The 14,285-nt window shown below is 44.9% G+C and overlaps 1 protein-coding gene across 5 annotated transcripts in view; it reads right to left on the reverse strand.

The window, feature by feature from the left end:
• ZNF827 (zinc finger protein 827) overlaps positions 1-13,088 on the reverse strand; it is a 104,073-nt gene extending 90,985 nt beyond the window's left edge. For 3 of the 5 annotated variants that reach the window (XR_011337321.1, XR_011337320.1, XR_011337322.1), the window contains exon 1: positions 12,814-13,088. Coding sequence is in view for 2 of the 5 variants with exons in the window: in XM_069855321.1 (XP_069711422.1) it covers positions 12,814-12,856 (43 nt within the window). In the remaining 3 variants the exon portion in view is untranslated. The remainder of the gene's footprint in view (positions 1-12,813) is intronic. The other 2 variants (XM_069855321.1, XM_069855320.1) reach the window with 2 other exon arrangements.
• Positions 13,089-14,285: the final 1,197 nt, after the last annotated feature.

Genomic DNA, 14,285 nt, shown 5'->3' on the forward strand with positions numbered 1-14,285 from the left:
AGGAAACTTAAGTTTCCACTCTAGATCAAATGATTGTGGGAGATAATCACATGAATGCCATATGGTCAATATAGGAATTTATAATGTTTTAAAACCATCCTTAACTCCTTAAATGAAAAGAGATTTTATTCCTTTGGCATGCCATTAATGAAATCTTCTTTGAAAAGTGGATTATGGAACACAGGAGTAGTGTCTCTGTTAGGAAATTCTAAGCAGAAACACAAAACTGCCTTATCTTAAACACAGTCTACCTGCAAACTAGAAGCTCGGTTACTCATTTCCAAATGGCTACTTGCTTTGTAGTAGTTTGATTCTAGGTCAGTCTTCTATTGTGTATTTGAGGTAGAAAACATGAAAATACAGATCTTTATTTTTCTGATGATATCTCAGGCTGCAGTTTTCCCTGACTTACAAAAGAAAAAGAATGAAGGAAAACCATAGTCAGACTAGAAAACCACTATGAGCTCAAGTAGTGTGGTAACTCGGCATTCTCAATCTATTATCATACAGTTCTATTCAGGTGTTATAGAAGACAAGATCCATTCATTTGGACAATTCTGCTTGAGAAAATGGAAAGATCACAATATGTTATTAAGATACCTAAAAGAAAAAAGCAGAACAACATCAGTTCTTTATACCTTTCAACCCTTAAAAGGCGATGGCTTTCAAGAAGGTGGGCCCATGTGAATGATCATGGAACTGGACAAAAACTTGACCTATGACCTGGAATAAAAGGCTCAGAAACAAAGAAGATGCACCCACTTTCAGACAGGTAAAGCTCTGCCTTGAACAGCTCAAGTAAGACCAGTAGAATTTCTTTCTGCATACCCTACAGTGCTTTTTGATGCGGTGGTGATCAGTCTCCAAGACAAAGACTAAGCATGAGACACTGTTTAGAGAATCTATCTGCTGACTGGATAGCTCAAGGCATTTTAAAGTGATTATATTCTTCTTGGCCGTCAGTGATATCAACAAGGCTTTGGCAAACACCAGAAGAAAATTCGGAGAAGCACCCCTAACAGCATCAGTTTTACGTAGCAAGAACGTCCCAAGAAAATAATCCACCATAGCAAAACTGACATAAGGTATTAAGCATGAATAGTACTGTTTCTTATATTGTATATTTTATGATCTAGATTCCCCAAAAAGGCAAGAAAGCCTTGCTTTCTAATCTTCATTTAACTTGGTAACAAATAAAATTAGTGGTCCGCTCCATTCTGCATACGTATGCTCTGCTTTTGAGATATACCTATAAACTGCCTGCTCTTACTCAGTGCCTTCATCAGCTAACAATTCATCTTAATTAAGGCCTGCACCTGACCTGCCACCTACCCAAGAACTGGCTGCGGTGATAGCTGTCTCAACTCTTTACTGCGACAAAACACATCTTCATCGCCTGAAATGCAATGCAAGCCTCAGCACAGTCGCAAGCCCAACAGTAAAGAGCAGGCACAAGAATCCTCACCTTTCTGACAATCTACAGCAGCTGAGACTAAAGCGATCTGTTTATGCTATAGATTATTATAACACTGATTTACCCTCAATACACGCAACTCATTTCGGTGTGGTTAGTCATTTAAAACTGACAGGGTCACCACAGCAACATGATTTTAGTCACCCTTGCAGCTGGAAAAGAAGCAGATGAGAAGTTCTAAGTGTCAATTCAGCTGGCAAAAGGGGCTGGCTGAAGTAAGGGAAGTGTTCGAACACACCACTTTGTTGCATACAAACAATTTGCAATGAAAGCATATAACTCACTGATCACAATTGCAATTTAGCATTAGGGTCTGAGAACAGCCATCAGTTTACAAGAAGATCTCACAATGTCTGAAAGACAAAAGTTGATCTAAAATCTCCAGGCAAAAGCTGTAAATCACCTGTGCTCTGAGCTGTGCTGTGCAGGGCAATTCCAACTTTCCTAGGGGACAACCCACTGACCAAAACGCTAATCGAGGCACTGAAACCACACTGGCTGATTACCTGCTCCTTCACCCATTCAGTTCAAGGAGTTGCCCTCATGTGTTGTACGCGCCATATAGGATCATGCCCTTAAGCAATCCAGAGTAAATTTACCATAGCTACCATGATGTCTCAGAAAACATCGTCTGCTAAGGTTGATAAATCGGTCAATTACCTGCTTCCTTGACTTTTATTCTCGTGTAAATGTTTTCATCTTTACATTACCAGTACCTGTGAGAAGACCATATGCATACTGCCAAAACCAACTGTTTAAATTACTAGCAAATCCTTAATTACTATAAACAAGATTACAACAGGCTTATTTAAAAAAAGGCTTTTTAAACACTGAGTGATAGCTCCAGAAAAATGAAGCTCCATTGCTTTTATTATTCGAGACCACTGCCTCCACGTTTAGTCTTGCCCTGCGCAAGCCCCTCAGTGCTCCCTCAGCCCATCTGACCGCCACAGCAGGAGAACCTGCTGCCTTTCTACCGATACCCCCTGCACGGCCGAGCATAAACACACGGCATGAACTTCCCAGTCTCCCCCAGCTCTTCTGGGGAAGTCCAGACCATGTTCCTCCCCAAGCCACACACTTGCTCCACCCCTAGAAAATAGGAAGAAATCAATAACATGCAGAGGAAGGCAAAGACAAGCAAATACTATCGAAGAACTGCAGTTACTGACTCAATCTTCAAGGCAGAGAAGCTTCACTGCCCCTGGTGGGAATCTAAAGAACAGTCCAATCCTCACCAGTGCCAGGAGAGAACTGGAAAACCACAGAAGGTCATTGTCCTTGCCAGTGTTGGTTTGAGCTCAAAATTCAGCATTTAATCTACAGCAAGGCAGACGTGCATGACCTCAGGTAAAATTTCCCTTTCCATACTTCTCCTCTCACTAGTAAAAGCAACAGATTTCCAGAAAAGGGGAACAGAAAATACCTGACTAGGGACAAAGAAGCTGAAACCTAAAGAATAACGATGCACTATCTTTCTTCCTCTACACACATGTTAAATACAAACGACCATGCAATAAGATCAGGCTTCCTGTGTCTCTTAAAAAGCACAATTAAATTTTGGAACTAAGAAGCACAGAACTCCCACCAGAGTTTGTACAGGGACAGACTAATGTAAGCCCAGCATAGCTTCAGAACTTAAGGAAAGCTCTTTAGAAGATCTCAGTAGCACTGTGAAAACACACGGCAACATCCAGAACATATCTAGTCATTTCAAGGAGCACATGTCTAGGATAGCAGGTTAACTTCCCTGTTTTGTACTCCTATGCACTACATAAAAATGACAAAGAAGGAAATAATATTGTCCTGTCTCTTTCATGCATAAAGTAATCCTTCAGAGTACTTTCTGATGTCTAATCGCTACCACAGAAAGTCTGGGAGACACTCAGTTGAAAGAGTAATCAGAAGTCCTACAGAAGAGCATGGTATTTCTGGTCTGCTTTCTCCACGACTACCGGCTTTAATTTGCCAATCCAGGCCAACAGTGTTGGGGATAATACAAATGGCAACCTTCAATTTTCCTCTTCTCTCCAACGGATTAAAGGCATGCTGTGACTTCTCTTGAACCAGTTCCAAATAACTCCTCATTCTATTAACTTCTAAGTCTGCCAGTAGTCTTCAGGGAGCGACACTGATGAAGTACTGATATTACCAAAATGAAAAATGGATATTTCTCTGCTTTCATACCTTTCCTGACCAATCTTCTCCAACTGGTCTAGAAAACTTACCATAAATATTGACTGACAAAGGTTGAAAAAAAACAGAAGAACTACCAGTAATAAAAGCAGTGATTATATCATAAGCGGGTCTGGAGAAAGAGAAAAACGAAGAAAACCAGTCCTTATCAGTGTAGTATTACTACACAAGGATTAAAGCTGAAAAAAACCCCTGTCTCTCCCAAAAGGTGTGAAGAATCTCTAAGGAGAGCTTCCTGTTGAGCCACAGGAAAAAAAAAAAAAGCCAGAACTCAAAAAAAATAGCTGGAGATTTCATGTCTGTAAACTGTCCTGCTGAGCCTCCAAACACCCCCACAAACAACACACAGCCCCAACAGCTCTGTCATTGCAGTCTAGAAGCCCTGGGCCCAGAAACAGTTGCAAGGAGCATAGTTACAAGTTACAGCACTGGTAAAATAGCAAGAGGAAAAATCCATGCTTGCCAAAGACAGGTTTTCATCTCCTGAACACAAAGTTAAGCCAGCCAGCTTCTATGGAAGGACGAAGAGCATAGCCCCTCTCTCTATCTCTCTAGCCTCTTTACTGCTGCAGGAGGCTGGCTGGCTGCTCTTTATTTAAAGGACATATCGGACTCTGAAAAACTGTCCAAGAGGCAGTCACATTCGTCTGTCTTGATGATACAATGTACTATCGTACATTCTGACCTATGCTTACTTTGACTTTTTTGGTCAGTTCATTATCTCCTTCTCTGAGCACGAATAAGACATCTCAACTTCCCAACACCCCCAGTGGCACTCTGGCAAAGGCAATTCACACAATCACAGAATCACTAGGTTGGAAAGGACCCACTGGATCATCGAGTCCAACCATTCCTATTCATTCCACTCAATCTGGAAGAATCGCTACCGCTTCGTATTCAACAACCCACACACTTCTGTTCAGCTTACACTTACGGCCAGGTTCTCTCATGACAGTGAGCCTTTACTGTGCTCCAATTCTCCCTTGTGTTTTCTAACCTTGACTCAGCCTGGAACCTAGGAGGCTTGTCAACAGCAGCTGGAAATGGCTGTTAACTAGCAATAAGTAGATGTGAGTGCATTCCAGCTGCAGCTTCATCTCTGATTCACTGTCTATTCTAAGTTGCGGTGATACAAAGATGTATGAAACAAGAGTGTAATTTCTCTCCAAGGGACATCCCCGTGCAATGAGAATCCTCATCTGGGAAAGCCGGCGCAATCACGAGGGAGATGAGAGGAAGGCTGTAAAGCTGGACCATTGCTGATGATACACATCAAGTCCTAGTTTAAAAATAATGTTAACTGGAACTTGGTAATCTTATATTATTTTAAATATTGAAGTCAGAAAGACAGTGACAGCAACTACTGTGAACTTTCTTTCCCTTTTATTGAAACACAGAAAGAGAAAACAACACACTAACCACTCAAAACATTGACTCTTCTAGAAAAAAAGACCTTTAAAAGTTATGGAATTGCTGCGATCCAGCGATCAATACAGTAAAGGAACAACAAAACCAACTAGAAATCCCTACATCACCTTAACGTGTAGTCTGCATTAAACAAAACAAGGGAGGCCTCAGCTCAAGCTGCTGCAGTGCTCTTAATTGTTACTATTGTGTTTACAAATCATATATATATAAGGCAGTATTCAACATAGCGGGTGACCCAATCAGGTGTACCCACTTTACCAAAGACCTCCCTTGTTTTTAACTAGTTTATTTTTGTTACATGTAGCTTCTTCTGCTCTATTTTTTGCAAACAATGTGCTCCTAATTTACCATTTTACTCTGCCCCATTAGTCACCTGAGGTGCTTTATGCACATTAGCTTTCCAACTGGTGCAGAAACAAAAGGTTTAGGTTTCAGATACTGAAATCGTTCCTTCTTCTAAGTGTCACAGGAATCTCGTTCCCTATAATTTAGGGTGTTTTTCCCTCTCTCCCAAAGTCAGATTAGGACATGACAAATTATATTCCCTGTATTTCTGATTCCTCCCACAATGATGATGTTATGGTAACATATCTAAGGGAAGCTTCAAGGAGTGTTTGTTTTGTCGTGCTGTGTTTGCTACCAAAGACAGCTGCTTTCTCTGTCCCTGAGAGGATTGCTTGGGGTTAACAAGCAAAGCCAAGTAAGAGAGGATTAGGAAGCTACTGGTATTGGTAGGCGATCACACAGAAGCAGACCTTTCTGGGGAAACAGGCACCCCTCACTCCTAGACACAGTTTAAGGCACTGCCTCAGCTTTCAGCCTCAAGAAAAGTAAGAAGTCATATAATTAATGTGTAAGCGCTGAATAAAAAGTGGACATTCCTCAAAACTTATCTTATTTTAAGGAGATTTAGGATTCTGTGCCAAGCTCCTGGTGCAAGAAACTAGTGCTATGGCTACTTAGGGCACAACCACAGCATAAATGGCAGCAACACATTTCTACCTTCTGCCTAAAACTCCACCTAAAATTCAGCTGCAGAGGAAGAGCTAGAAGCAAAAGGGAAGTTTCACATTTATGTCCATTCCATGGCTGGCTTTATTCCTGAGCAAACACACACACACACGTGTGCCAATGGCACTGGGATTTGATTTGATTTTTTCAAAGTGCAATTTTGGCTGAAAACTCTGTGGGCTTTAACAACACTTTTTACGCAGGCCAGTAAGTGCCTTCAAAGACAACAACTGTGATTCTCATGAGAGTCTATCTATACTAAATAACACAGCACTACGTAGTGATATCTGAGCCAGCTTGAGTATGCCCACAAGTATTATAGCTGAATTAACCTGGGTAGACTGCTGAGATAACTGCCTCCCGTACACAAGGTAGCTTATTTAGAGCTTGCTTTGTTATCTCAATGTGGCATAGCACTGTGCAGGAAGACAATATAAACAATTACGGTGAAGTCTATTTAGACCTTATGGGCAATGTAAAAGTACCTCAAGGTGGAGAGAAGAGCCCCCTTCACAGTTATTTGCTGTGCAAAGAACTCCCCTCAGCAGCACAGAATTGACAAAAGGATTTTGTCAGCCCTTCCCTTCCAAATCAAGGAGCAGGGCTAGAGCCTGGGAGCAGCAGAAATCAGAGCAGCTCTAGGCTGTTACACTTACAGCATGCCCACGAAGGGCTCTTCATGGCCTCAGAGTGTTAGAAATACAGAGGTAGATAACAAGAAATTCTGCTCCAAACACAGATAAAGAAATAGGTCCTCAGTCCCTAGCTGCCAGGTCTAGACTTTGCATGGTGGTCTGTAAGGGGAGAGACACTGGCTGTGCTTCAGGAAAGCGAGTAAACACAGCTACACCACCAGCTGCTACCTAAATCCACTTGCCTACCACCCTCTCTGTTCCTTACTCACTTTTCACCACGTGATCATCTAGATGTGGAAGATGTGTTCTTATTTTATTTTTTGAGATTTTAAAATTTTTTTTAGGTAAGTAATTATTTGTATTACTACACAAGTGAAAGTGAAGTCTAGAAGTAGCTTGCCAAGAATTCACGTTCATTAACAGTCATGCATGGGGATCACCCATTGCGCTAAATACACACTTGTTAAAGCCATCAATTCTTTCAACGCATTTTTCTATAAGTTATGTGGCATTTATTTTTAAAAATTCACTGTGGTTCTCATTTTTGCCCTGATACAGCATTTTGCAAATTCTAACAAGCACCAAGATCCAGGATACACTCAAAACACTCACTTAAAATAGGAAGTTTTAATTTTAAAGTAAGCTTGTGCCAAATCTTTTCCCTTACAGAAACTTTCAGATAAAACTTAAGACCATGCAGGGAAGAATTCTTTGTACCTGCATAGAAAGCCTGGCAACAGAGGAAAAAATGCAGCCAAGCAGCAAACCCCAGATGAAGGCCAGCAGAGCTATAAACCCTTTTTGAGGAAGGGAATCCCTAGAGGTTGGGCCACGTAGAATTCAAAGAGATGATGACAGCAGCTTGCTTTGAGTTGCTTCAAAAATTTTATTTCTACACTAGTGAGAGAGCATCCCAAATAAAGGAAATGGAACGGTGCAGATATCTGGAACCTAATTTCACTTTCTGAACCTCCCGATTAAACCATTCATTACAAGACCTCTACCACTTGGTAATCCTTTCATTTTTAATGTAACTTATTCTAAACAGCAGCTAATTCATCAGTCTTCCATAAAAACTTCTCTTTCAATCTACTGTACTATCAGCACTAGTCGTTCCTTCCCCCCCAGCCTCCCATCTACTGCCTAAGTACTGAAAAGAACAAGGGAAAGGACTATTTATGCAGCCCGATTTTTCTTGCCTTACTACACATTTCTCAAAAAAAAAAAAGAAAAGAAAAAAAACCCATAACTCTTCCAGGATTCCAAATTAATCAAATTTGGATTCTGGGTGAATTCTTAGCCTGCAAAACGGAACAGGTTTGTCTTACTGTTAGGCTTAACTTGGGATTCCACTACTCAGCGTAATTACACCACAAGCAGGAAATCCCTTGGAAGGCAGGAGAAACTTTAAGGAACAGAACTAACTACTAAGCCAAACGGTTCAGACTAAGTATGGAAAATATTTGGAGTCTAGACCAAAGAGGATACCAGCCTGTAAATGCTCATCTATGTGAGGAAAAGAGAGGTTGTCTTTGGACACATAATGCTTTCATAATTGTAACCTGAAGTTGGGATGTAAAAAAAGGAAAACTGAAAGATAAGCTCTGAGGTGAGGTTACAGATACACGTAGCTGAATCCTTCATTCAAGTCTACACAAGGTAACATGCATGTGCAGAACCAACGCTGACTGCACCATGCAGCCTTTCAACTCAAGTATAGGTCAAGTTTGTGTTCTATTATTTAACTAAATTTGGAAAAAAAAGGGGGTATTATCCACCTTTTTGAGGGTTTTTCTTCCTTCAGTTCAATATAATTTACTATTCTTCATAGGAAACACTTTTTTTTGAAATGGCACAAAAATAAAAATTTTTACTTCGGGGGGCAGAAAGCCAGATGAATAGAATTCACACATACACTTTGAAAAGTGAATTCTATCATATACTGCTACTTACTCTGTAGTCCAGATTTTTGGCATATTATTATTTTTATAAAACACACAATACTTCAACCTCCATACATCCTGAAGAGTTTTGTATTTGTAAACCTAGATGATACAAATCTCATACCACCAATGGCAAACTAGGCAACAACAACAACGAAAAAGCATACTAGAAACCAGGACAAAATATTATTTAGAAGATAAACTACTCCAGAGTCATGCTTGAGGAGTGTAACAGCTGTAACAGTAACAGGATTCCAGGCATAAGCCATATTAGCTCTCTCTAACCATCTGAACTAATGTTTATATTACGATTTCTTTGCAATGTGAAAGAAAAAAGTCCTCTATACAGTGCTTCATGACAAATCACACGCCTTGTGAAGCTTCATGTTAGAAACCCTTTTAACTTCCAAAAAGTCCTCTTTTGTAGGTCATGCTCTCATTATCTTGCTCTGGGATCTGGTCTGATTAAATTATAGGAAATTACTAATACTTCACTTTGAACAGCCAGCTCCTCCTGGCTCCTCTTCTTTTTTTTTTTTTTTCCCTAAACTTAATTCCTTCTACTCCTGCCTTCTAGTACATGAAAATATTTCTAACAGAGTGATTGTTGTCTTTAAGTAACAACTTTTTTTTTTTTTTAAATTTAGAAGTAAAACTGCAGTCCATCTGCATGTCCTTACATTTCCCATTCCACTGCTCTACTTGCAGGTTTTCCTGTTTGGTCAACTAAAAAGTTTGTGGTTTTGTTCCCCTGCCCCCCTATCTCATAAAAGCCTAAAGCTTAATGAGCACAACACTGGCTCTTTGGTAGTTCAGTTTACACTCCAGTATGATTTACTCATATTTTGTACTATTAGGAAACACAAAGACATAGTCTTAAACCAACGTGTGTCTTTCAGACGTTGATCATTGAATGATTTCGTACAAGTGATTTGTTAGGTATAATGGAAAAAAAAAAAGCATAAAGATTTAAAGAGACAGAGACTTTACACGTCAGAAAGAATCCCCATAAACGTATACAGTATTTCTGAAAAGTTTATGACAACTTCATTTTCACAAGGGGGACAAAATAAGAACAGTGTTTTCAGGAGGAGCAATGCTACTCCATCCACCAAAAGTCTGCTGTTCACTTGCAAGGTGCATTACAGCACCACCAGGACAACCATCATTATAGTAATGAAATTAATAACCTAATCATACCCAGACTAATAATTTTCCCTACATGGATCCTCTTGTCAACAATGAATTAATCACGTTTTTGAGGAACTAGTACAAGTTCAAACTTCTCAATGTAGCATCTAATTCTGCTCTACACTCTGTAACAAATGTAAGCTTCCTATGAGCGGTACTGTGGCATTCATTCACAAACTGCATTGCTTACAAGCCTTTGAGATAGAATCAAACCCCAAGGAGTATCGATTGCTACACTCGAAGCAACGTAGCGGTCTAGATCTTAAACATTTACTGGAGCGCCTCAAAACTTTTTCTTTTCAGGCTGAACTCTTCCAAGGCACATTTGCGCGGTTCAGAGGAAACAGACTTTTCAGGAGTTCTCAGAAAACTGTGATAGCAAGAGGAGCCGAAACACCAGAGAGAGGTACAGCAAGATGCTACATCCCTTAGGTGTCCTGGAGAGCATTCACGCACCAGCAGCGCCCTGAACCAGAATTTAGGAGTGAAACACAGTGTAATCCCCGCAATGGAGCAGAGTTAAGGTTGAAGAGAGTATTAGCCATCTTCCTTCTAGATGCACATGGTGCACTTTACATTCTACTGCCGTCATTAATACTTCAAAATGAAATGCACACACTAAGAAAAACACACACTAAGAAACGTATTGCTAAATCCAGCATGAATAGTAGAATAAAAATGTATTTTACACCAAGTACCCATGAGAGCAACACGTTGCTAAAAAAAAAAAAACCATAAATCACTATTTATGGCATTTGCACACTGAATGCAATGGATTCCAGAGTGTTTTCTGCAGGACTGCAGGCTGGGATATAACGTCTAATGTTTATATTTTCAAATTATCTAACATGTTATTATAACTATTGTCAAATAATAGCTTTTGGTGCAGCGCGATCTAGTCGTAAAAGGAATTAAAATAAATAAATCCCATTTAAAAAAGTAGCATCCACGCGGGACGCATCAGGAGAAAAACTCCCAGGAATCGAACTAAAAAAAAAAAAAAGAATTAATCAGAAAGAACCGCAAATCAGGCCGGGTGTTTAGGAAAAAAAAAATGAAAATTGTAAGGGGGGGGGGTGTTGGCACAAAGCAGGCGGTTGCTGGGCCGGGGGGAGCCCTGGCCGCCCCCCGGGGGCAGGGGCAGCGGCGGGGAGGCCCCGGCGAGCTGAAATGGAGCTAAAATGGAGCCCAGGTTCGCCGTCAGCCCGAGAGGCAGGCGGAGAGGGCAGCCGCACCGGGGCGGGGGCGAGGGCAAGGTCAGCCCGGCCCCGCCGCCGCCTCTCCCCCCTCCTTTCTCCTCGCCTCCCATTCAAAGCGGGGCTCGCCCCTCCGCCCGCCCCTCACGGCCAGGCCGGGCCCTGCAGAGGCGGGCCCTCCCCCCGTGCCACCCGCCAGCGGGGAATGAAAAAAAAAATAATTAAATAAATAAATAAATTAAAAAAAGCCCACCCTGCCACAACCCCAGCCTTTGACTCCTCTCTCCGCGTCCTTTCCGTTGGGGTGAAACGTCTAAGGGGGGCGGCAAGTGCCCCCCCACTCGCCGCCCCCCCCCCCCTTCCTTCCCCAATCCCATCCCAGCGGGTGCTGGCAGCGCTGCCCCAGCCCCTCCGCCCCCGTGGCTGGAAGGGGGGGACACGACACAGCGGGGGGGGGCATACGACACGCGGGGGAGGGGGGTGACACACGACACGGGGGTCTGAGCTCCGCCCGCAGCCCCCCCCCACCCCACCCCCCCCGGTCCTTCCCCGAGCAGGGCAGGGGCCGCCCCGGTGAACTCCCGGTGACCGAGCCCGGCTCCGGTCTCGCTGCGGGGACGCTCCGAGCAGCTGCGCCGGAGGCAGACAAATGACCCTTCCCCTCCACCATTCGCCCCCTCCCCTCCTCCCTCTCTCTCTCTCTCTCTCCTTAAACCAACCCTGGGGCCAAGCAGGGGCAGGGTATTTTTAGGTCCCTTTCCCCTCCCCTCCCCGCCTGGCTCTCAATGAGCCGCCGAGCGAGCGGGAGGTGGTGGTGGTTGGGGAGGGAAAAAAAAACCCCACCAAAGCCACCAAACCAAAAAAAAAGTTAACTGTTTTGCAAAGAAATAAGCAGAGAGGGTGAAAAACGAGGCGGGGAGGGAAGGAGAAGGAGCGGGGCAGGGGGCGCGATGCTCTCTCGGCTCGGGCAGCGGCAGCGCCGGAGTCTTCGCTCGGTTCGCCCTGACCCTTCGGCTTCGCTGCGGCCACGAGGGACCCGCCGCCTCTCCCTGCTCTGCAGGGACCTCGCCTGCCACGCTCTTGCCTTTTCACCCCCTCACGACAAGGATGGAGCGGGGGGGATGCGCCCCGCACCGAGCCGGTAGGCTCGGTGCGGGGCGCATCCCCCGCGCTCCATCCTTGCCCTGTATCCCCCCCCTCCTCGCTTCTTCTTCCTTTTTATTTTCCTCCCCCTCCGCCTCTCCCGGGCTGCCCGAGCCCCGCCGCAACCTTTAGCCGGGGACGGACCTCTGGGCTGGTTCCGCACAAGACGCCAGCAGCCGCTTCCCCCCCCCCCCTTCCCTTTTCCCAACCCCAATAAAACACCCCCCCACCCCCTTTTTCCTTCCCATTCCAGCCCCAAAAAGAAACACCCCCCCCCCCCCCCAAATGCACAATCACGGGCGAGGGGAGGGAGAAGGGAGGAAAGGGCGAGAGACGCGAAGAAAGAAGGAGGGAGGGGGGGTTATGGGGGGGGGGGGGAAGGAGAGGGAGAGAAAAATTAAAAGGGCACAAGGCTGTTCATCACCAACATGGCTGCCTTAGCTCAGACCTAAAAGAGGAATAACCCGGGCTGTGTCTTTGTCAGCTTCACCTCTGTAACCCTAAACTAACGCACGAAACGACGGAGGCGGCTGCCGAGGGGGAAGGAGACGGGGGAGAGGAGGAAGGAGAAAATGGCAAAAAGAGGGGGCACTTACGTGAAGAGAGGCGCTTGGGCTGCTCCTGCTTCCTCCTGGGCATTTTCCCCCTTTTTTTTTTTTTTTTTTTTTTTCACATTCTCCTCCTTGGTTTAACGGGAGATCAAATAAGACCGGGATGGGGAGGGAGGAGGGATTGGGGCGGGGGGGCACAGCCAGGCACAAGAGCCGGGGCCCCCGGGGGAGTCCGCGAACCGGGGCGGCTTGTCCCTCTTCGCCAGGGGGGAAAGGGGGCTGAAGCCGGTTCTCCCGGCTTCACCGTGGCTCCCTCTCCCCCTTCTCTCTTTCCTTTTTCCTCCCCCTCTCTCTCTCTCTCTCTCTCTTCCCCCTCACCTCTCCCTCCCTTTCCCATCCACCCCCCCCCCCCCCCGCCCCCTCCAACCCGGTCGTGCACCTGGCTTGTCCCCCCGGTCGCAGTTATCCCTGGAGCGCCCGGGGATGCTGTTCCCGGCGGGCACCGTGCCGGGGCGAAGGGGCTGCCGGTGCCCGAGGGCTGCGGATCCCGGTTGTCCCCGTTCCCCAACCCCCCCCTTCTCCTCCTCCTCCTCCTCCTCCTTAACTAACACTAACGCCGGGATCAAAGGGCAGCGGCGGCGGCGCTCACGGCTCGCCCGCGGGCGGCAGGCGGCGAGAGGCGAGGCAGGGACACACAGACACACGCACACACACACACAGACAGACACACGGACACCCGCAGGGAGCACGGAGCACACACACAGCGCGCACACGCCCGGGCAGAGCAAAGGGGAAGGTGTCCCCGCTGCGCTCGGGCGGAGGATGCGCTGCCCCGGCTCCTGGAAGCGAAAAAAAAAAAAGGAAAAGGAAAAAGAGGGTGTGTGTGTGCATGTGGATTTGTGGGTCTCACGCTGTAATTCCCTCGTTTATAGTGGGGGAAAGAAAATAACAACAATCGCTCTTTTCAAAACATCTACTCTTTTTTTTTTTTTTTAAATTAAGACCTTTTGTCTTCCCGTGTTAGAAAAGAAAAACTGCACTGGTGCAAAGCTCACCCCACAGAGTTCCTTGGATGTGTTGAGCTATTGCTTCCTAAAACACCAATGAGTGTTCCTAAAACACTTCCTAAAACACCTAGGGGCTTATTGGAACTGAACTTCGGTACCAGGGGGACAGTGATTAGATACATCTCCTCCTGGGCCAAGCAAGAAGGGAAGGTGGGCAAGTCAGGATGCGGATACGCTGTCCCAGTATCCAGTTTTGACAATTTCTAGTGTAGGTTTTAAAAGCTTCAAAGTATACAAGCAGCATGAAATCACAGCTCCCTGAGATGGGGGGATTTGTGGGTCTCGTGCTGTCATTCCCTCGTTTCAGGTGGGGGAAAGAAAATAATAATGACCACTCTTTTAATAACACCTACCCTTTTTAAAAAAAAATAGGACGTTTTGTCTTAGAATCACAAAATCATAGACTAGTTTGGGTTGGAAGGGACCTTAAAGATCATCCACATCCAACCC

Source organism: Phaenicophaeus curvirostris, chromosome 4 (genome assembly GCF_032191515.1).
Source record: "Phaenicophaeus curvirostris isolate KB17595 chromosome 4, BPBGC_Pcur_1.0, whole genome shotgun sequence".
Classification (NCBI taxonomy): Eukaryota; Metazoa; Chordata; class Aves; order Cuculiformes; family Cuculidae; genus Phaenicophaeus; species Phaenicophaeus curvirostris.